Source organism: Equus caballus, chromosome 5 (genome assembly GCF_041296265.1).
Source record: "Equus caballus isolate H_3958 breed thoroughbred chromosome 5, TB-T2T, whole genome shotgun sequence".
Taxonomy (NCBI): domain Eukaryota; kingdom Metazoa; phylum Chordata; class Mammalia; order Perissodactyla; family Equidae; genus Equus; species Equus caballus.
This window is the reverse complement of record NC_091688.1, coordinates 64,407,754-64,430,612: the sequence shown is the minus strand read 5'-3', so window position 1 is coordinate 64,430,612 and position 22,859 is coordinate 64,407,754. Positions and strand designations below refer to the sequence as shown.

General features: G+C 37.6%; 2 protein-coding genes across 27 annotated transcripts in view; one reads left to right on the top strand and one right to left on the bottom strand.

Moving 5' to 3' along the window:
• GPSM2 (G protein signaling modulator 2) overlaps positions 1 to 5,054 on the top strand; it is a 47,426-nt gene extending 42,372 nt beyond the window's left edge. For 2 of the 4 annotated variants that reach the window (XM_070268597.1, XM_070268598.1), the window contains 2 exons: positions 1,563 to 1,692; positions 4,223 to 5,054. In XM_070268597.1, coding sequence (XP_070124698.1) covers positions 1,563 to 1,667 — 105 coding nt within the window. In that variant the 3' untranslated portion in view covers positions 1,668 to 1,692; positions 4,223 to 5,054. The remainder of the gene's footprint in view (positions 1 to 1,562; positions 1,693 to 4,222) is intronic. The other 2 variants (XM_023641512.2, XM_023641511.2) reach the window with 1 other exon arrangement.
• Positions 925 to 22,859, bottom strand: part of CLCC1 (chloride channel CLIC like 1) — a 35,489-nt gene continuing 13,554 nt past the window's right edge. For 2 of the 23 annotated variants that reach the window (XR_011439321.1, XR_011439320.1), the window contains 9 exons: positions 15,475 to 15,696; positions 15,095 to 15,235; positions 13,751 to 13,844; positions 12,358 to 12,455; positions 11,939 to 12,085; positions 9,987 to 10,280; positions 8,165 to 8,425; positions 5,365 to 5,534; positions 925 to 1,180 (listed from right to left, as the gene is read on the bottom strand). Coding sequence is in view for 17 of the 23 variants with exons in the window: in XM_023641514.2 (XP_023497282.1) it covers positions 8,195 to 8,425; positions 9,987 to 10,280; positions 11,939 to 12,085; positions 12,358 to 12,455; positions 13,751 to 13,844; positions 15,095 to 15,235; positions 15,475 to 15,696 (1,227 nt within the window). In the remaining 6 variants the exon portion in view is untranslated. Of the gene's footprint in view, positions 5,535 to 5,960; positions 8,426 to 9,986; positions 10,281 to 11,938; positions 12,086 to 12,357; positions 12,456 to 13,750; positions 13,845 to 15,094; positions 15,236 to 15,474; positions 15,697 to 22,859 lie in introns of those variants that run through there. The other 21 variants (XR_011439323.1, XR_011439322.1, XM_070268603.1 and 18 more) reach the window with 13 other exon arrangements.

The window sequence follows — 22,859 nt, the reverse complement described above, 5'->3', positions numbered from 1 at the left end:
GAACATGAATTTGAGGAACTGAAAGCCTATTGACCAGAAGAAAATAATAGAATTGCTGAGTTGTGATGAGGACTCTCTTGAAGTTCATGGTCACTAAAGTAAGACCAGTCAGTACAGTTGTCTATTTTCTCCAATCATAACCAGCTGCTTAGGGAGACAGATTTGATCAAGGTTGGTATTTTGTCAGGAGAATAGGATAGAGGGGGAGAGAAGCATATGCCAGGGAGTGATTTTAATAATGACTTCACTGGTGAATTCTACCAAACATTTAAAGAAGAACTAACACCAATCCTTCCCAAACTCTTCCAAAAATTGAAGAGAAGAGAATACTTCCTATTCTTACATCATTTTACAAGGCCAATATTGCCCTGATTCTAAAGCCAGACAAAACACTACAAGAAACTACAGACTAATAGCCTTTTTTGCACATGGATGCAAAAATCATCAGCAAAATACTAGCAAACAGAATCCAGCAGCATATTAAAAGGATGATACACCATGACTTTGTGGGATTTATTTCTGGAGTGCAAGGATGGTTCAACATATGGAAGTCAATCAGTGTAATACTCCACATTAATAGAATGAAAGAGAGAAAAACCACACAATCAACTCGATGCAGAAAAATCATTTGACAAAATTCAACACTTTTCATTATAAGAATACTCAACCAACTAAGAATAGTAGGAAACTACCACAACATAATAAAAGTCATTTATGAAATACCCACAGTTATCATCAGACTCAATGGTAAAAGACTGAAAGCTTTTCTCTAAGATTAGGAACAAGACAAAGATGCCCACTTTTGCCGTTTCTATTCGACATAGTACTGGAAGTTCTAGCCCAAGCAACTAGGCAAGAAAAAGAAAAGCCACCTAAACTGGAAAGAAAGAAGTAAAATTATCTCTGTTCAGAAATGACAGGGTCTTTTTTTTTTTTTTTTTAAAGATTTTATTTTTCCTTTTTCTCTCCAAAACCCCCAGGTACATAGTTGTCTGTTTTTAGTTGTGGGTCCTTCCAGTTGTGCCATGCGGGATGCAGCCCCAGCATGGCTTGATGAGCAGTGCCATGTCCGTGCCCAGGATCCAAACCGGCAAAACCCTGGGCCACCAAAGCAGAGCGTGTGAACCCAACCACTTGGCCATGGGGCTGGCCCCTGACAGGGTCTTATATGTAGAAAATCCTAAAGATTTTGCAAAAAAAAAATGTTAAGAAATAAATTCAGCAGAGTAACAGGATATAAAAATCAACATCCAAAAATAAGTTCTGTTTCTATACACTAACAATGAACAGCCCCAAAAGGAAACTAAGAAAACAACTCCACTTAAAATAGCATCAAAAGATAAAATATTTAGGAGGTGAAGTATCCCAGGGAGGTGAAAGACTTGTACAATGAAAACTACAAAGTATTTCTGAAAGAAATTAAAAACAACATAAATAAATGGAAAGACATCCCATGTTCAGGGATTGGAAGACTTAAAATTGTTAAAATGATGTCAGTACTACCCAGTGATCTACAGATTCAATGGAATCCCTATCAAAATTTCAATGACTTTTTTTTACAGAAGGAGAAAATCTATCCTAAAATTCATATGGAATTTCAAGGGAACCCAAACAGCCAAAACAATCTTCAGCAAGAAGAACAAAGTTGGAGGACTGACACTTCTTGATTTCATAATTTACTACAAAGCTATGGTAATTAAAACTATGGTACTGGCATAATGATAGACATATAGACCAATACAATAAAATAGGCCACAAATACATCCTTGTATATATGGTCAAATGACTTTGACAAGGGTGTAAGACCATTCAATGGGAAAAGTAGTCTTATTAACAAATGATGCTGGGAAAACTGTATATCCACATGCAAAAGAATGAAGTTGGACCCTTACTACGTAACACTGTATACAAAAATTAACTCAAAATGGATCAAAGACCTAAATGTAAGAGCTAAAACTATAAAAATTTTACAAGAAATTATAAGGGGAAAGCTCATGACTTTGGATTTGTCACTGATTTCCTGGTTATGACACCAAAGGCACAGGCAACAAGAGAGAAAATAGACAAATTGGACTTCATGAAAATTTAAAGCTTTTGTACATCAAAGGACACTATGAATACACTAAAAAGGCAACGTACAGAAAATATGTGCAAATTATATAACTGATAAAGGATTAATCCAAAATATAGAGAACTGCGAAAACTCAACAAAAAACTTGATTCAAAACGGGCAAAGAACCTAAATAGACATTTCTCCAAAGAAGATATGCAAATGGCCAATAAGCACAGGAAAAGATGCTCAACATCACTAATCATTAGAGAAATGCAAATCAAAACCACAATGAGATACCACCACACACCCATTTTATAGCACTTATTAGGATCGCTGCTATAAAAAAAAACAAAATAACAAGTATCGACAAGGAATATGGAGAAATTGCAATCCTTGTGCACTGCAGGTGGGAATGTAAAGTGGTGCAGCTGCAATGGAAAACAGTATGGCAGTTCCTCAAAAAACTAAAAATAGAATTGCCATATGATCCAGTGATCCCACTTCTGGGTACATACTCAAAACAGCTGAAAGCAGGGATGTGATCAGATATTTGTACACCCATATTCATAGTGGCGTTATTCACAATAGCCAAAAGGTAGAAGTAATCCAAGTGTCCAGCAGATGAATGGATAAACAAAATGTGGTACACATATACAATGAAATATTTTTCAGCTTTAAAAACGAAGGAAATTCTAAAAAAAAAAAACAAAAAAAACAAAGGAAATTCTGACGTGCTACAAGTGGGTGAACCTTGAAGACATTATGCTGAGAGTAAGCAATCACAACAGGACAAATACTGGGTGATTCCACTCATATGAGGTACTTAGAGTAGTCAGATTCATAGAGACAGAAAGTAGAATGGTAGTTGCCAGGGGTGGGAGGGAGGGGAGAATGGGCATTGTTGTTTAATAGGTTTAGAGTTTCAGTTTTGCAAGATGAAAAATGTTCTTGAGATGGACGGTGGTGATGGGTGCTCAACAATATGAACGTACTTAATGATACTGACTGTACACTTACAAATGGTTGAATGTGATCTGGAAAAATAGGAGGTGGTGGTTAACATGGGGTGTTTGAAATCCTGATTTTAAAGATGGTGCAATTAATGAAAATGAGTGTGGCCTGTTACCATGGGAACTCATGGATAAGGCAACAGTAAAGAATGAAAACACAGAAGAAAGGAGGTCTAGGAACTGAAGTGCACGAGTTTTGGATGAATTGGAGGACAATGAAATTACCAAGAATTATGACAGAAGAAATGATGAAGAGTGAGTGAGGCGCGTGTGTAGGGGTTGGTGCCAACTAGGAGGCCAATACACTGTACCCTCACAGGGTTGTGGGGTTAAATGTTAGGGCACCTAAGCGCACAGTGCCTAGCAATGTAGTGGGCACTCAAATGTCAGCTCTCACATTCCTCCTCTTATTCTGAGCTGTGTTACCAGATACCATACTGTAGACTTTTAAGTGCTTATACTTTTTATTTGATCAATAACATTTCTAATGTACTTCTAAAATAAGAATCCTAAATTAGAACTTGAAGACAAAATTCAGTCTGGGCTATTATTTCCTTAACAGATTTAAATGCCTAAGACAGAGATAGGCAAACTTTTCTGTAACGGGCCAGATAGAAAATATTTTAGGCTTTGTGGGCCCTGTGGTCTTCGTCACAACTGCTCAACTCTGCCACTGCAGCAGGCCGGCAGCCATACACAGGTCACAAATGAGCGTCATGGTGAAATGAAAATGAAACTTTATTTAGAAAAACTGGCAGTAGATTAGTTTGCTGAGCTCTGGCCTAAGACAGTATTTTTGTACATAACATTTTATTTGTAAGGATTTGGCAAATTGTATTTGTTGATGCCTTTTATGGCAGGATTATAATCTTGAATTGTCATGCTTGGACAGTTCACCTTGGTCTTAATTAATCTTATCAAAGCCATGAAGCTATGGCTACACTTCTACAAGATACATGTTACATCCTGATTATGTAAGTCATTTTAAAGAAAAAATTTCACTAGGTTGCAGGTCTAAAGATTAAATTTCTGAGAAGAGGCAAAAAAGGGAATTTGTTTAAAGCCACATTTTCTTGTTGTGAATGGCAGGCATAACATAGCTTGGTGCTCTCCTTCCCTACAGTATTTGTGTGTTAATCTCTTTCTCATAAATTTTTAGGGGTCCAGATTAGATGATCAAAGATGTGCTCCACCACCTGCTGCCACAAAGGGACCGACGGTACCAGATGAGGACTTTTTTAGCCTTATTTTACGGTCTCAGGCGAAGAGAATGGATGAGCAGAGAGTTCTTTTACAAAGAGATCAAAACAGAGACACTGAATTTGGGCTGAAGGACTGTTTGCAAAGTAATACTTTGTTAGAATTTAAAAATTCAGGAAAAAAATAAGCAAACCACTAGTTACTATGAATATATCTTTTAAAAGCGACCTTATTTCCTTTCAGAACACTGCAGGGAAATTCAATGTTATTATTTTTTTCCTTAAGAGGAGAAATTATAGCACTGTAATACACTTAAAATGTTTTTAGAATGATGTAAATATTTAACCTTTAAGAGTATACTATTAATTACATTCCTCTGGACACTCACTCGTTTCCGGTGGATGTCTTATAAGGTGCTTCCTCAACTTTTGTGGTTACTTCTTGGGACTTTGTTCTTTGGCAACTTGCTAGATTACTTTACCTAGTGCTTGTAAATTAGGAAGTTAAATGAATTCTAGACTAGAATTTAATCCTTTTGCTGAGATAATTTTTTAAAATCTTAATTGAAATGGTGTTTTTTTATACTTAACCATGGATGTCCTGAGAAATTATGCTGTTTAGTAAAAATAATGTACTTGACCACTGTGTAAAAAAGTTATGTAAAGTAGTTGTAAGAAAATCTAGGGTTTTTTTCCCTCTAAGAAAATCTATTTTCAATATATCATTTTTAGGCCAAACCCATTATAAAAGAAACTCTTAAGGAAATAAACATGTTTGGGCTCTTTGTTTAATATTGTATCTTCTGTTGCAAAATGCTGCTGTAAAACTTTTTAGGACCTAATGTCAAAAAAAGAGTCATCTGGTTATGTGAAGAGCCTAGGCCACGAAAACAGAAAACAGATGAAAACTCACAAAATCTAAGCATGAACAATGTAGGTTAGGACCTCAGTTGTCATTAAGCCTTGCCCCCCTTGTCCCAGCAACTGGAAGTAGTTTGCGTAATAGAACATAACATAAAGTAAGTTTAGCAAAAGCAGAACAAGGACAGGACAGAGCAGGGCCTGGACTACAAGGCTGAATTGCATAATACAAATGCCACACCTGGAACAAGCTGGCACCTCATCCACTGCTGGTTGCTTCTGATTCTGCACGGATGGGATCTGGGCATCTGGACTGCTGTTCTTTCTAAAAATCCTTCAGTGATTTTGATTGGCAAACAGTGAGAACCACTTCGCCTAATGGCCAATGTTTAAAAAAAGAAGGTACCCAACCTGGAATCACATTAAGTGCTTAATTAAAAAAGATTATTCTTGGTTCTAAGATCAGACAGAAATTTTGTCAAAAGTACTCAGTTAACAAACACTTGGATTATATTATGTTTTATATATTTATATAGGGTATAATGTCCTGCATGGCATCTTTTAAACACTGCACCTAAGTTTCATGGGGCTTTTTCTTATAAGAATATCCAATGAGGGGCCAGGTTAAATTAGCATTCTCCGCTTCGGCAGCCCAGGGTTTCACCGGATCAGATCCTGGGCACAGACATGGCACCGCTCATCAAGCCATGCTGAGGCAGCGTCCCACGTAGCCGAACTAGAAGGACCTAAACTAGAATATATAACAACGTACTGGGGCTTTGGGGAGAAGGGGGAAGAAAATTATCCCATGAGCAAAGACAGCATACCAAACTACAGTAAGGTAAAAATAAATGTTTATTTTGTATATATGGTATTCCTTAGACCCTGTAAACATTGAACATTATTCCATTTAAAAATTGCTTTTAAAAGCTGTCTACCCCATTCTGATTTTCCTAAAAGCTTGTCACTGTAATCCTTGATTTTAATGATAAATATTGGCTGGACAATAAACAAGCCTATCTCTTCTAGTTATAAAATGGCCTTGGTATGTTCAGTTTGCTTTAATAAGTCTTCCCTGAATTGCTGTGATCATTCAACAGCAGTAGCATGTTGCCTTGCTAGCTGTCAAAGTAGATTTCATCCCCAAATGGTTATCTGTAATAAAAGAATACAAAGATGAAATTTTACTTATTTTTTTTTTTAAAGATCCATTTGGGGACTGAGAAAAAGCAGGAAGGCAAAGAGCAATAAGCCTACTCTCATAGTTTAACACCTGGTGCATGTATTTCTTTTCAGAATCAGATCACAGCTCAGAGGAGAACTCCCACCCTGGGAGCATAGTCACCGATCAGTGTGAACAGGTCTACCCCCACAGAGGACTACTTCATACATACCGATGTGCACAGATCTATTCCAAACACAAACATCCTCTCATTAGTTCACTTGTTACATACCTACTGTTACAGATTTTTATATAAAATCCTTTTGTATTTTTGGAAAAAATTATTACCTTTCTAATGAAATACTAAAGATGTTTGCAATATTAAGCTAGAAACTAATATTAACATGTAAAATTGTTAAGGGCATCTAAGTGACGCTTCTAGGAGTCAAAAAGGGGTATTCTGCATTCATGTAAAAAATATATCAAAAAGTAGATGCTTTGAATGTGTCTTTTTTCCTGAAACAAAAGCCTGCATGAAAATGTTAAGATTATTCCTGACTGGTATCATTTTTAGTAAGCAGCTGGACACAGCCTGTAGTGTGAAGGTTTAAAGGACACCTGAATGTGAAATCTTCCCAGCCAGGTACATGTGCAAGATTCATAAACTGCTTTTTAAAAAAGATTTACGGTGAGGAATAGTTTTTAAAATCAGAATATTTAAAAATGTTGATTATATCACCTGTCTAGTTAAGAAAAACACCCTAGTCTGTTTTCCTTATCAGAGTATTCTCTATGTATAGATCTCTAAAAGTCAGAACTTCGTGTGACTTGGACAGTATGGTTTGCTATAATATAAAAAGGACACAGTAACATCTAACAGTCTCAACTGCTGGGATTCTGAGTAGCAAGGAAAATAGGTCTGTTAACTGCGAAAAACTGAGATTACTGAGTTAACAAGCTATGTTATCTAAATTCCCCTGGCAGGCTTCAGTTCTGTCTTATCTAAAGATAAAGTGAAAGGGGTGATAGGAACGCAGACCCAGTAATAGCTGCCAAGAGTTGAGAGATGAAGGTACGGTATGATAGTACAAAGCCACTTGATCCGTGGGCAGCCTACACAGAGACAAACTGACGCTGGTGATGTAGCCTCTGTGGCTGCCTTAAGATGCTGAAGTGCATGAAGAGAGGGCACTCTTGACTATAGTGGACTTTCCTCAAAAATTGTTTTTTGAGAGGCTGGCACTGTGGCATAGTGGTTAAGTTCAGCATGCTCCACTTCAGTGGCCTGGGTTTGGTTCCTGGGCACAGACCTACACCACTCATCAGTGGCCATGCTGTGGTGGGGACCCACATACAAAATAGAGGAAGACTGGCACAGATATAAACTCAGGGCAAATCTCCCTCAGCAAAAAAAGCCCACATTGTTTTTGAATACCTACCACTTTTGGAAACATTTTGAATCCAGTGCACAACTAATTATTCTGTTAATTAAAGTGGGTATTACAGGACTTCCACAAGTACACACTTTGGTTAGTTAGTTCCTATATATGCCTGTAAACAATAAAACTTCTTTTTCAATGTCCTCTAATTCAAACTGGCCTCCTTAATTATTCAGAATCAGTGATGTCTGCCATATGTTCACCTATGAGATCTTGTTCCCAAATTAACACTTCAAAACTTTATGGGATGTATCTTAATATCAAAGAGAAAGTGAAATTAAACAGATGGAAGATGAGATTAAACAGAAATACATGTGTTTGTTAATTCTCATTGTCAGTAAAAATACTAATAAGTTGGCACCTGTGTAGTAAATATCAGAATCTCTGTAGAGAAGAGTAAATAGTTGTGAAGAGTATACTTTACAAAACTCAAAGATGACCTCAGAGCTGTGGTCCAAGTCTGTGTTCCTCTAGCCACATGGGCCGCCATCCCGATCCTTTCCGCATGCTCCCACCGCAGTGCTTGCTGGGCTGGAAGCGCTGCCTTCCTCTGGGCTGCCTCTGGCATCAGTCCTGAGCTGGGCCTTTTCCACTGCCGGTGAACCTTCCACACTCTCTGACACCTCTTGGCCAGAGACAGGCTTAGTCAACTGGCTGCTTTTAGTACTGCTTTCTTCTGGGATTCCACCAATGTCTTTGGGCTTTGTATCCAAAAGAGAATTACATTTTGTTTTAATTGTTTAATGTAATGTGAAGGTTCAGTAATCAAACATGTTTAACAAGTTCCTATGCAGATCTATTGTAGCAAATGCTGAACTCTTTCAAATCCTGGTTCTAGCTCTGCACTGTAATATAAATGTCATTAAGCCTCAGAACTGTACATGGAGGAGGGGCACACTTAGGATATGCTAGGTGGTCTAGTGACCCAGCTTAGGAAGGTCAAGAGGATTGGTGACCAGTATGTGTAACTCCTCTTGCCTTGTGAGAATCCTCCATTCAACAATAATTTATTGAGCAGGTGTGAAGTTCCAGGTGCTAGGGATACAGCAGGAACAAAACAGACAAACACCCCTACATCCTCCCTGGAATTTACATTCAGGTTGGGAGACAATCAGGCAACAAACAAACTAACAAAGTATCATGTTGGAAGTGGGATGGGGGTGGTGGGGTCAGACTGCTATTCAAACCAGGGTGGTCTGAAAGGTGATCCGTGAGTAAAGACTTGGAGAAATGAGATGGAGGAATGACGTGAGTAAAGACTTGGAGAAATGAGATGGAGGAATGAACCATATGAATGTGTAGGGGAACAGCATCCTAGATAGTGAACAGCAAGTACAAAGGCTCTGAGTTCAAGGAATAGTCAGGAGCCTCTTGTGGCTAAAGCAGAGAATGAGTGTGGAGGGAGAGCAGGAGAAGACATCAGTGCAGTAAGGGAGAGGGGCGTGGGCAGATCAAGGAAGCCCTAGGCCACGGGCATAACTCTGGCTTTCCCTTCAAGCGAGATGAGAAGTCACTGGAGGATCTCTGAGATGTGATAACCATGAACAGATAACCATTAACTCTAAGGGCTGAAAGGAAAGGAACGTCTTGAAGTTTTCTAGTGCATGCAGACACGCTTATTCTCCTTAACGGGAGCTCCATGGGGAGGGATTCTATACTGTCCTAGATTCTACTGTGCTCACAACTATTTCTCAAAGGTTTATAGTTGTAACTTAAACTTTGCAAATGACAATACAAATTCCTCTCAAACAGAAATGGCCAATCATGGTGGAAAAACACCTCACCATTCCGCAGTTAAAAAGGACAGACTAGCCAGCCAATGATATAAAAGATTCAGGAAAGCGAAGGTTTTGATCCCTCCCCAGCCCACTCTTCCACCCAGCTCAGCCTTCAGGGCTCCCCTGGGGTTCCCGAGGGCTCCTGGGCTTCAGTGAGGAATCTTCTCTCTCTCTCCAAAGGCAGACATTTCAGTCGTGCTCACTTGTTGGTTTCCTATGAAATTTCATGAGTTAACCATCTGTTCTAGCAAACCACTGGTAAGTTCTTTTTAACATAAAAATTAAATCTCATTTTTTTTCTTCTGAGGAGGCTGGACTAACTTCTGACCAGAAAGGAGCAGAGAGAGTATTGAATAATTATATTATTAATGATATAATTAACTGTGAAGAGTCAAAGTCAGAGTAAAAACACTTAATCAAAAGCTTACAGGAAGCACTTAGGCCTAGTATGAAGAGACAGCAAAATAAACAGTTGGTGACTTACACTGGGTACCACCTTGGGATGCTCTCTCACCTCTGCGTCTGGTAAGTCACAGGCCCGGAGTACTTCAGGGTTCTTATTGCCAGTCTGAAGTCTCAAGTCAACATCTCTCTCTCTCAAAACATCTCTTCTACCCTCATATGTTCTGTCATAAGGGCCTCTATAATAGAAATCTGCATCACCTGCTCCACCAAGGGGTCTCTTATCATCTGGCTGAAGTGGCCGGGGCGGTTCTCTTTCAGGACCACCTAAAGGTCTCAGCATACTAAGTGATTTTCCAGTACCATAGCAGAAACTCTAGAAGGAAAAGACACACATATTCCTGAGTACTTTAATGGCTGACTTAAAATGAAATTATGAGGTGTTTCACTCAGGGTGCTAACAAAATTATGTAATTTAACTTGTGGCATTTCTACGCATAAACATATTAATTTCACTGGTTTTTCATTAGAGATCTCTTCTTTAGATAAATAAGGACCAGAGTAGCCAATAAAATTTGAGAAATCACTAGGTATTGAGTAGACATTTCAATCAGCTGGATACATTTTGATTGAATTATATAATATGGCAATTTGGCTAAAGCCTAGAAATTTAAATTGGAAGGTATTAATTGATAATTGCTCATATGTTGTCTATATCCACATGGATCATATAAGGTAAATGCTGAAAATTATTCAAAGTTGTACCTCATGTAAACATTCTCCTATAAGTTAGTTTTTTTTTTTCAAACACAAACTTGGCTTTAGCTACAGCTAAAATTCAAGAGGCTTTGAGTCACATTCCACGGGAAAAACTAGGCAGCAGTTCTCCAAGTGTGGCCCAGGGAGCCCTGGGGGAATCCCTGAGACTCTTTCAAGGACCTGTGAAGTCCAAACTTGTCATAGTACAAAGACATCAGTCTTTTTCACTCTTCACTCTGCGTGTACAGTGGAGTCTTCCGGGGCTAGAATGACTTCCTCACTCTGATGGCTCACGGGCTGTGTGCTTGGGTATACTTGCATTTTAGATATTTCTGAATTTTAAATTCCTAACAATAGTAAATATCAATAAATAAAACCCCTATAAACAAGTGCTCTTTGTGGGCTTCAATTCTTAAGAATGCAAAAGGGTCCTGAGAACAAAAAGGGGGAGAATCCCTGCCTTAGAGATACTACTGTTTGAAGACAGAAGCAGCAAAACGCCTTTTCTTAGGCAGCACATGAAGGAACAAGAGATGATGGGGTTTTTGCTTTTAATTTCAGTTGCAGAAACTAACAAAACCATACCTCTAAACTACTAAATCCTGTAATCATAAGCCAAAAAACAAAAGCAAAGCAATAATAATTCCCAAGTGAATAGGGCATGGTGAATTTTGTATCCTTAGGGAAGACAATACTTTAATAATCTCCCATGGCACACACGAGTTCTTTACATGTTGTTTTACGTGACAGCTGCTATATTTGGGTGAGGGCTGAAAATCAACAACAAAAAAGCTGAAGAGACTGTAGATGAATGATGAGTAATATTTTTTCTTAGATGTCTGCTGCTGGATCCCCAAACTGTTTCTCAATACACCTACCTTCTTCCACATCTCTTTCTGATTCTGTGTTAAACCAAATGGTGCTTCCTTCTCAGTGGTGCAAAAACTCAGAGTGAAATAAGAAGGGCCCCTTTCTCAAAGATGATATAAACAATTGATCTCATGTGTATTAATTTACCAAGCTTAAAGAATAAATTTAAAAAGAGGTTATTATTCTAAATCACTGCTTTGACATCCACAATCAAACTTGAGAACCACTTCCTTGCTCAGAGGAATACACATGTAAGTATAAATAAATTTCTATCACTTAAAAATCTTTTCATACCATTAAGCATGATTTAGCCTGATTTATAACATCCAATCAAAGCAGCCTAATCATTTTAGAATTGTCTCTTTTCTGTCAGTCCTGTAATTGTTACTGGTGCTGTCTACTCACCAGGACAGCTAACGCCACAGTTATCAGCACCGGAACGTGCAGGATCACTGGGATCTCCTTCATGAGCGCTCTAATAAACTCACCAGACCCTTTTCCAATGTACTTCAGCGGCTCCGTCACAAAGTTGGTGAATGTAACGGCCAGTGCCTAAAACAAAAAAGCAAGCAACTTAACTTTTTCCTCAAAGGACTGAGGCACTTACAATGAGCCAAAATTCACTGTGCACCAAGGCCGAGATTATGTTACATAAATTTAAATGTTGTCAGATGCGTTTAATGTGAAAATCACTGTGTACCAGAAGTATTTTTCTAGAACAAAGGTTTACTATTAGCAAAATGACTAAAACAACAATTTTTAATAGATACAAGAGCTTTTTACTTACTTTTATATACGTAATTTTTACAAAATATATTCTATACCTTTGTTGGTGGGACCAACAAAATAGGGTTGACTAATAAGAGCTCATAGTATTTTTGGCAGGGGTCATCCTTATAGGTCCATGAACTTCTAAACCATTCTATTTAGAGAAACAGACAAAACACTGAGTCATTAAAAAAAAAACAACATTTCATTCCCAAATAAGACAATATTTTGGTTTTAACTCTCCTCCTCCTCCAATTTTACAATGTTTTACAAATAGACTCCTTCTCATGGTGATTTTTAAAATTTTCATCTAATGTCCAAAATGTTTATTTAAAAAATTCATTCAAATTATACAAGCCTTACGTAGATAAAATATATTTTATGAAGATTTCTAAAAGGCAGATGATTAAAAGCAGTTCTTTACACACACAAATGAATCCAAGTAAAACTTGGGAGATCGGAATAAGATTGGTGGATTGTATCAAAGTCAACATGCTGGCAGTAACATCGTACTATTATAGTTGTTCAAGGGGTTTCCATTGGGGGAAATGGACAGGGTACACAGGATCTCACTGTATTATTTCTTACAACTACCTGTGAATCTACAATTATCTCAATAAACTTTCAATTTAAAAAGTCACTTATTTATTTATTTCACAAAATAAAGTAGAACATTAATTCTCCCAATTTTTTAAAATCAGGCTTATATTCATGATGTACGAGTCTGAGCTAGAGGAGGCATTTAGTTGGCCCCTGAAGCAAGGAAACAAAGCTGGATTGATTTCATTCCCACAACTTTTTAAGAAACATTAACTGTGGACACTTTGATTCGTAGAATCTGCTGAGACTCTATTCTGGGTCAGTCATTACAGACTTGCATTTATGAAGTGGCTTTGAACATTAAACCATTCTCATTGCTACATATACATAACTAAAGGCAGTCAATATCAGTGAGAATGTTTAAAAATCTGTAAGAAAAAATGAAAGTAAAATAATTTTCCCCTTAGTAAAAAAAATAGTATAGTAAAGCTAGAATATAAGATTTCATAAGTCAATATAAGGAGATTAAATCTAAGATGCATATTAATTCCTATATACATTGATTCCCTTCTCTAATAAACTTCTGTTGAGGACCCAGAATGCACTAAGCATTGTGCTAAGAACTAAATGAACACAAGTGGGCACAGGCTCCTTCAGTCTAAAGGAGGAGACAAGTAACGTCAGACAGCATGTATGCAGCTTCTCCTCCTTCCCTGTGGCATTGCTATTACATGAACACACAAGTCACTGGTCTGAAACTAAGTCTCTTCTTGCACGTTCTTCTGAAACTAAAGAGTCAGTCATGGAAATCCTCTTTCTGGCATTTTATCATTTTTTTGTAATTATGAATATGTCTTCTCATTCTCAGAAATTCTACTTAAAATAAGGCCAAGTGAACCAACACCTTACCCCAGATACTTCCAGTCCAGTCCATCTTCTCAACACACACATTGTCTAATGGCTTCATCTTGGCAACTTCGGCCTGATGCTGTGCGAAGGCTACCTGACCAAGACCAGAAGGGAACATCAAAGGCTACTAACGATGGCCATTATGCCAACATGTCCAAAAACCCACATTCAAAGTGTATCTTCCCCATTCATCCAAACCAGATTGTTTGCCAATTTTTAATAGAAAAAAAAAAATTATTTTTTAAGAGTAGCTCTTTTCAGCTCATGGCAAAGCACAGTCTTAATGCAACAAGTAAGGATAAAGCACCAACTACAATTGTCTTGTTTGTAAGTAATTATGAGGAAGGAAAACCTTTTTCCTAACAAGATTGTTTTAAAAATTAGTTCAAATATAGTTCATCCCATGCCCCCAAATATAGCTATACATATTAAATGACTACTCATTTTCTTTTACAATTCATGACAAAATGGTGTTTTGCTTTGGATGGTTTTCAGCACAAATGACCAATATAAAGATAATTTAGCTTTAGAAATCGAAGCCTCAGGAGAAAGCATTAAGATAACAATATTCAACCAAACAACATCCTTTCCTCCAATTTATAAATAAGTAGTTCTAGAAGCTATAGAACTTAGAGAAAAGGTTAATGAAATATCATAATGATTTAATCAGATGAATTCAATGAAAACAGTTGGCTAATAGACTCTGACCTTGCTAGAAAGATCTAAAATTTTCCTTCAACGATTATGCTGTTTTGACAGGAACAGTAGTGCTTTCTTTGAATTTCTATATATAGCATGATCCCAATTTTGCAAGAAATCAAATTCAGAAACAAGATTGGAAATAAATACCTCAAAATATTGACAATGATTATCTCCAGGTGATAAAATTATAGGTGATTTTAAAAAACTAGATTTCTCTGTATCTTTCTGTCTTTTCTAAATTCTCTACCATGAACTTTTATATTCACTTATATTAAGAAAATAACCTCAATTTTTTAAATGATATTTTAGTATCATTTCTACCAAAGAATAGAGGGTCATACCCCAAATTACCTACATAAGAATTTTTAAATGTGTCTACCTAGCTCTATTCTGTTTTAGCTGTCCAGATGCCACCCATCAGGAACTGGGTTATGAAAACTAGGACTGCACTTTTTTCCCCACTAACTGGTCAAGGACCCAAAAAACCAGGTACACCTGAGAAGTTGCCATTTTCCTCCCCCAACCATCTCCAATCACTGCCTCCCATCCTCACCTGAGGCAAGATTACATACTAGCTCCAAATAGATGACAGTCTTATTATAAAACATTTTTAAATTTTAAAACCTTCCACCTATTTAATACCTTATATAAATACATCCAATTCCATCCCAAACTGAAGACAAAACTGATGACAAAAACACGTTTCAACTGAGTGTACCAACGAACATACGTCCACAGCTCGGTAGCTACTAATATCACGATGCAGAGCAGACACAGAAGCACCTCAAAAACAGAGAGAAGAGAAAGCAGGGTCACTGCCAAGCCGTTCTCCCCACCAGAAAACGCTCATTGTCAGCAACACCAAAAGAACTGAACTCAAATACGCAGAATCACGTGTAGCATTTTCCTGCACGTTCAATGCAGTACCAGTGACTTAGTACAAGTTCTTACCCTAATTATGGTGGAGTTTTAAAAGTATCTAAAAAAGAAACTGTTAATCTGTCCACCTCATCCCATCTTACCATCAACACATTATATGGATCCACTCCAAAGGCATCTTTAAATCGCCACTTCCATGCTTCGAAATCATGAAACTTAAAATTAACTAAAATATCACTTAGGGCATCATCCAAGGCTCCTGGTTTCCAATCCTCTCCATTGAGAAACTTCTGTATTTCTAACAAGGTTTGTCTTTTAAGTATAATCTCGGCATCATAATGCATGTCACCTTTGTTTTCATCAGGCTGAATTAAATTTGCAAAAAGAGAAAAAAACAGAAAAGGAATTTTATTGTTATATTACTCAGTGAAATATTTTAAGACAAAAGCTAATTTGGAAATGATATACAATTAGTTTACAGTATTTCACACCTATAAAATATGAGTAATAATATCTACTTGTCTGTCTCATAGGCCAACATGAAAATCAAAGATAATACATGTGTGAAAAACATTTCAAAAATTATAAAACTCCATGCAAGTACATTTTACTAAAAATCCAGTTGATTCTCGCTATCTACAATAGTTATGTTCTATAAAGTCACCTTGAACACCTGCTTCCATTTAAAGACATCTTAATATATATTGTTGATTCATTAACACTGAACTCATGGCCAACGGCACTGTAACTCACGCCTGAACCAAGCTTAACTAGCAAGGGAATTTTCTCTGTAACGCACATCACAGCTTTCTTGTGCTTAGGAACACTAGACAGCACTATACTTGGGAGCCATATAAACAGCAAAACCACCAAAAAAAAAAAAAAGAAAGCACAAAAAATGTAGCACTAAACAGACCAGGAAAAAGTACTTGTTTATAGTATGAGAACTGAAACAAGGCAGAATGTGGCCTTGTTTGACCTCAGCTGAGAATGGGCTTATCATACAACTCAAATATTCTGCTGCTCTGCGCATATCCAACAGTGACCACAGAAGCACCACGAGTATTGATTTTGGGGTTACAAATAAAGTTTAGTGAGTAGGCAAATTCGCAAATACAGAATCCACCATAACGAGGAGCGACTGTCTATTTTATGATTCAGTTTATGACTTTCCATTTGCTGACACAGTTTTCAGATTGCCTAAAATTTGCAGCAGTACAAATAAGAAAAAAAGGGACCTCAAAAAGCAGCAAAATCTGGGATCCCAAGAACATGCATGACATTTATAACTATCTTTATTAGTGTGAGTTCAGGTTAACAAAATCACTATAAACTTTTTACATTTATTAACCAGTTAATACAAATAAGAGAAATTCTTTTTTCTTTTATAGGAGTAAATGCAGATATTTATATAAAAAAATGTAAAATGAGAAAGACCAAACTGTCATGTAATAACGCAAATCATCAGTACGCATAAAAAAAGCAGTCATTGATGAACATTTTTTTTATTGAGTTCATAAGCGTTTACATCAATGTGAGATTTCAGTTGTACATTATTTCTTGACAGTCACCACATAAGTGCTCCCCTTCACCCCCTGTGCCTACCCTCACTCCCCTTCCCCTGGTAACCAGTGAACTGTTTTCTTTGTCCATGTGTTTGTTTATATTCCACATATGAGTGAAATCATCTAGCACTTGTCTTTTTCAGTCCAGCTTATTTTGCTTAGCATAATTCCCTCCAGGTCCTTCCACGTTATTGCAAATGGGATGAATTTGTCTTTTTTAATGGCTGAGTAGTATTCCATTGTATATATATACCACATCTTCTTTATCCAATCATCAGTCGATGGGCACTTGGATTGTTTCCACGTCTTGGCTATTGTGAATAGTGCTGCAATGAACAAAGGGGTGCATATGTTACTTTGGATTGTTGATTTCAAGTTGTTTGGGTAGATATCCAGTAGTAGGATAGCTGGGTCGTACAGTAGTTCTATTTTTAGTTTTCTGAGGAATCTCCATATTGTTTTCCACAGTGGCTGTACCAGTTTGCGTTCCCACCAGCAGTGTATGAGGGTTCCCTTTTCTCCACACTCTCTCCAACATTTGTTGTTTTTAGTCTTAGGGATTATAGCCATTTCAACAGGCATAAGGTGGGATCCTAGTGTAGTTTTGATTTGCATTTCCCTGATGATTAGTGATGTTGAACATCTTTTCATGTGTTTCTTGGCCATCTGTATGTCTTCTTTGGAAAAAGGTATGTTCATATCCTCTGCCCACTTCTTGATGGGGTTGTTTTTTTTATCATTCAGTTGTGTGAGTTTCTTACATATTATGGAGATTAACCCCTTGTCAGATATATGATTTGCAAATATTTTCTCCCACTTGGTGGGCTGTCTCTTTGTTTTCATTCTAGTTGCTTTAGCCTCTTTAGTCTGATGAACTCCCACTTGTTTAGATTTTCTTCTGTTTCCCGTGTCTGAGAAAACATGGTATTTGAAAAGATGCTTTTTAGTTCAATGTCAAAGAGTATATTACCTATATTATCTTCCAGGAGTTTTATGGCTTCAGGACTTATCTTCAAGTCTTTGATCCATTTTGAGTTTATTTTTGTGTATGGCATGAGATAATGGTCTACCTTCATTCTTTTGCATGTGGCTGTCCAGTTTTCCCAACACCATTTATTGAAGAGACTATTTTTTCTCCATTCTATGTTCTTGGCACCTCTGTCAAAGACTAGCTGTCCACAGATGTGCAGTTTTACTTCTGGGCTTTCAGTTGTGTTCCACTGATCTGTGTGCCTGTTTTTGTACCAGCTCCATGCCATCTGGATCACTATGGCTTTGTAGTACATTTTGAAGTCAGGGATTGTGATACCTCCAGCTTTGTTCTTTTTTCTCAGGATTGCCTTAGCAATTCGGGGGTCTTTGGCTGCCCCATATGAATTTTAGGATTCTTTGCTCTATTTCTGTGAAGAATATCATTTGGATTCTGATTAGGATTGCACTGAATCTGTAGACTGCGCTGGGTAGTATGGACATTTTAACTATGTTCATTCTTCCAATCCATGAGCATGGAATCTCTTTCCATCTCTTTATATCATTATCAATTTCTTTCAGCAATGTCTTATTGTCTTCATTGTATAAGTCCTTCACCTCCTTGGTTAAATTTACTCCTAGGTACTTTATTCTTTTAGTTGCAATTACAAATGGAATTGTATTCTTGAGTTCTCTTTCTGTAAGTTTGTTATTGGAGTATAGAAAAGCAACTGATTTTTGTAAGTTGATTCTGTACCCTGCAACTTTACTGTAGTTGTTAATAACTTCTATTAGTTTTCTGATAGATTCTTTGGGGTTTTCTATATATAAGATCATGTCGTCTGCAAACAGCAAGACTTTCACTTCTTCACTCCCTACTTGGATTCCTTTTTATTCTTTTCTCTTGCCTAATTGCTCTGGCCAAAACGTCCAGTACTATGTTGAGTAAGAGTGGTGATAATTGGCACGCTTGTCTTGTTACTGTTCTCAGAGGGATGGCATTCAGTTTTTGCCCAGTGAGTATGATGTTGGCTGTGTATTTGTCATATATGGCCTTTACTATGTTGAGGTGATTTTCTTCTATCCCCGTTTTGTTAAGAGTTTTTATCATAACTGGCTGTTGGATCTTGTCAAATGCTTTCTTTGCATCTATTGAGATGATCATGTGGTTTTTATTCTTCAATTTGTTGGCATGGTGTATCACATTGATTGATTTGCGGATGTTGAACCATCCCTGTGTCCCTGGTATAAATCCCACTTGATCATGATGTATGATCCTTTTGATGAATTGCTGAATTCGGGTTGCCAAAATTTTGTTGAGGATTTTTGCATCCATGTTCATCAGTGATATTGGCCTGTAGTTTCTTTTTTTGTGCTGTCCTTGCCAGGCTTTGCTATCAGTGATGTTGGCCTCATAGAATGTGTTAGGAAGTGTTCCATCCTCCCTAATTTTTTGGAATAGCTTGAGAAGGAAAGGTATTAAATCCTCTCTGAAAGTTTGGTAGAATTCTCCAGGGAAGCCATCTGGTCCTGGGGTTTTATTCTTTGGGATGCTTTTGATTACTGTTTCAATCTCTTTCCTTGTGATTGGTCTATTCAGATTGTCTGTTTCTTCTTGATTCAGCTTTGGGAGGTTGTAAGAGAGTCTAAGAATTTATCCATTTCCTCTAGATAATCCATTTTGTTGGCATATGGTTTTTCGTAGTATTGTCTTATAATCCGTTGTATTTCTGTGGAGTCTGTTGTTATTTCTCCTCTTTCATTTCTGATTTTGTTTATCTGAGCTTTCTCTCTGTTTTTCTTTGCAAGTCTGGCTATGGGTTTGTCAATTTTATTTATCGTCTCAAAGAACCAGCTCTTTGTTTCACTGATCCTTTCTACCACCTTTCTTGTTTCAATAGCATTTATTTCTGCTCTGATTTTTATTATTTCTCTCCTTCTGCTGAATTTGGGCTTTGTTTGTTCTTCTTTTTCTAATTCAGTTAGGTGTAATTTGAGATTGCTTATTTGGGAATTTCCTGTTTGTAAAAGTATGCCTGTATTGCGATAAATTTTCCTCTTAATACAGCTTTTGCTACATCCCATATGAGTTGGTATGCTATGTTTTCATTTTCATTTGTCTCCAGATATTTTTTGATTTCTCCTTTAATTTCTTCAATGATCCATTGCTTGTTCAATAACATGCTGTTTAGTCTCCACATCTTTGTCCCTTTCTCAGTTTTCTTGTAATTAATTTCTAGCTCTACAGCATTATGATTGGAAAAGATGCTTGTTATTATTTCAATTTTCTTAAATTTATTGAGGCTTGCCTAGTTTCCCAACATATGGTCTATCCTTGAGAATGTCCCGTGCGCACTTGAGAAGAATGTGTATTCTGCTGTTTTTGGATGGAGTGTTCTATATATGTCTATTAAGCCCAACTGGTTTAGCTTTTCATTTAATTCTACTGTTTCCCTGTTGATTTTCTGTCTGGATGATCTATCCATTGATGTGAATGGAGTGTTGAGGTCCCCTACTATTATTGTGTTATTAATATCTTCTTTTAGGTTTGTTAATAGTTGCTTTATGAACTTTGGTGCTCCCATGTTGGGTGCATAGATATTTATAAGCGTTATTTCTTCTTGATGGAGTGTCCCTTTGATCATTATATACTGCCCCTCTTTGTCTCTCTTTACCTGTCTTATCTTGAAGTCTACTTTGTCTGATATAAGTAACATGACACCTGCTTTCTTTTGTTTGCCATTAGCTTAGAGTATCATCTTCCACCCCTTCACTCAAAGCCTGTGTTTGTCATTGGAGCTGAGATGTGTTTCCTGGAAGCAGCAAATTGTTGGGTCTTGCTCTTTAATCCATTTCACCACTCCACGTCTTTTTATTGGAGAGTTCAATCTGTTTACATTGAGGGTGATTATTGATGCATGAGGGCTTAATGATGTCATCTATCACGCATTTTCTGGTTCTCCTGCATTTCCTTTGTTTCTTGTCCTGTGTGTTTTAGTCTACCCATTGAATCATGTAGTTTTTTATGATGTGTTTCTTTGTTTTCTCCTTATTTATTTTTTGCGTCTCTGTTCTGCTTTTTTGTTTAGTGGTTACCCTGAGGTTTGTATTCAGAATCTCATGTATAAGATAGTCCATTTTCTGATGGCTTCTTTTTCCCTTAGTCTAAACTGATTCAGTCCCTTTCCTCCTCCTCTCCTAGATTGTTTTACTCATATCTTATTCCAACTTGTGTTGTGAGTTTGTGGTTAAAATGACAGGATTATCTTTATTTTTGGTGTTTTCCTTCCCTTTAGCTTAATGCTATAGTCGAATATTTGCTATCCTATGCTGATTCTGTCTACCTATTTATCTCCTTACTCTGTGTTTTGTGACCCCCTTTCTCCCCCATTTTTTTCCTTCAGGTATGAGGGCCTTCTTGAGGATTTCTTGTAGGGGGGGTGTCTCGCAGCTACAAAGTCCCTTAGCTTTTGTTTGTCTGGGAAAGTTTTAATTTCTCCCTCATATCTGAAGGATATTTTTGCTGGATAGAGTATTCTTGGCTGAATATTTTTATCTTTTAAAGATTTGAATATGTTGTTCCATTCTCTCCTAGCTTGTAAGGTTTCTGCAGGCAAATCTGCTGAAAGCCTGATAGGGGTTCCTTTGTAGGTTATTTTCTTCTGACTTACTGCCCTTAGTATTCTTTCTTTGTCATTCATTTTTTCTAGTTTTACTACTATATGCCTTGCAGTAGGTCTTTTTACATCGACAAATCTAGGAGATCTGGAAGCCTCTTCCACACAGATTTCCCTCTCTTTCCCTAGATTTGGGAAGTTCTCTGTTATTTCTCTGAACATGCTTCTGCTCCATTCTCCTCTTCTTCTGGAATACCTATAATTCTTTTTTTTTTTTAAAGATTTTATTTTTTTCCTTTTTCTCCCCAAAGCCCCCTGGTACATAGTTGTATATTCTTAGTTGTAGGTCCTTCCAGTTGTGGCATGTGGGATGCCGCCTCAGCATGGTTTGATGAGCAGCGCCATGTCCGCGCCCAGGATTTGAACTGACAAAACACTGGGCCCACTGCAGCGGAGCGCGCTAACTTAACCACTCAGCCACAGGGCCAGCCCGAATACCTATAATTCTTATGTTGCATTTCCTCATTGAGTCAGATATTTCTCAGAGACTTTCTTAATTTCTTTTTAGTCTAGGTTCTCTCTCCTTCTCTGTCTGGAGCATTTCACATGTTTATCTTTGATTATGCTGATATGCTCCTCTATGATGTCTGCCTAAGCATTCAGGGAATCCATATTTTGTTTTATCTCTTCCACTGTATCTTTCATCTCTAATATTTCTGATTGATTCTTCTTTATAGTTTCAATCTCTTCTGTGAAGTAGCTCCTGAACTCGTCGAACTGTTTGTCTACATTCTCTTTTACCTAGTTGAGTTTTTTGATGATAGCTATTTTTAATTCATTGTCAATTAGCTTTCATATTTCTGTGTCCTCAGGACTGAATTCTGGGTGTCTGTCATTTTCTCTCTGGTCTGGAGACTTGATGTAGTGTCTGATGTTACAGGAGGTGGGTAGGGATTTTCACAATCTGATATTATTTGCCTGCAGTTACCATCTATTGCCACTGGGTGGGGGCCAAGAGCCACATATTCTGAGCCCTCTGCCTTCAGCCAAGATCCCAGGCAGTGGAACTGGCTGGGGGGGGGGGGGGGGGCGGGGAGGAGCGCTTTCTCCTGTGTGTTCTCCGGGCCTTCTTGCTCTCACTATTTGGTCTCCTGGGGTGTTGCTTGATGAGGTCACTCCCCCCCCACCCCGTAAAAGCCTTCACCCTGTTAAAGGGGGTCCCTCTAGACTACAAGGGCTCTAGGGAGTCCTTGTTCCTGTGAATAAGCATTCCCCTCCCCAACTCCTTCTCTCACGGATCCTCCCAGGGTTGCTATTGCAGTCTTTAGGAGCAGGAGAGAAGTTCTCTCTTACCCCGTTCCAGCTCCTCTGAGCGGG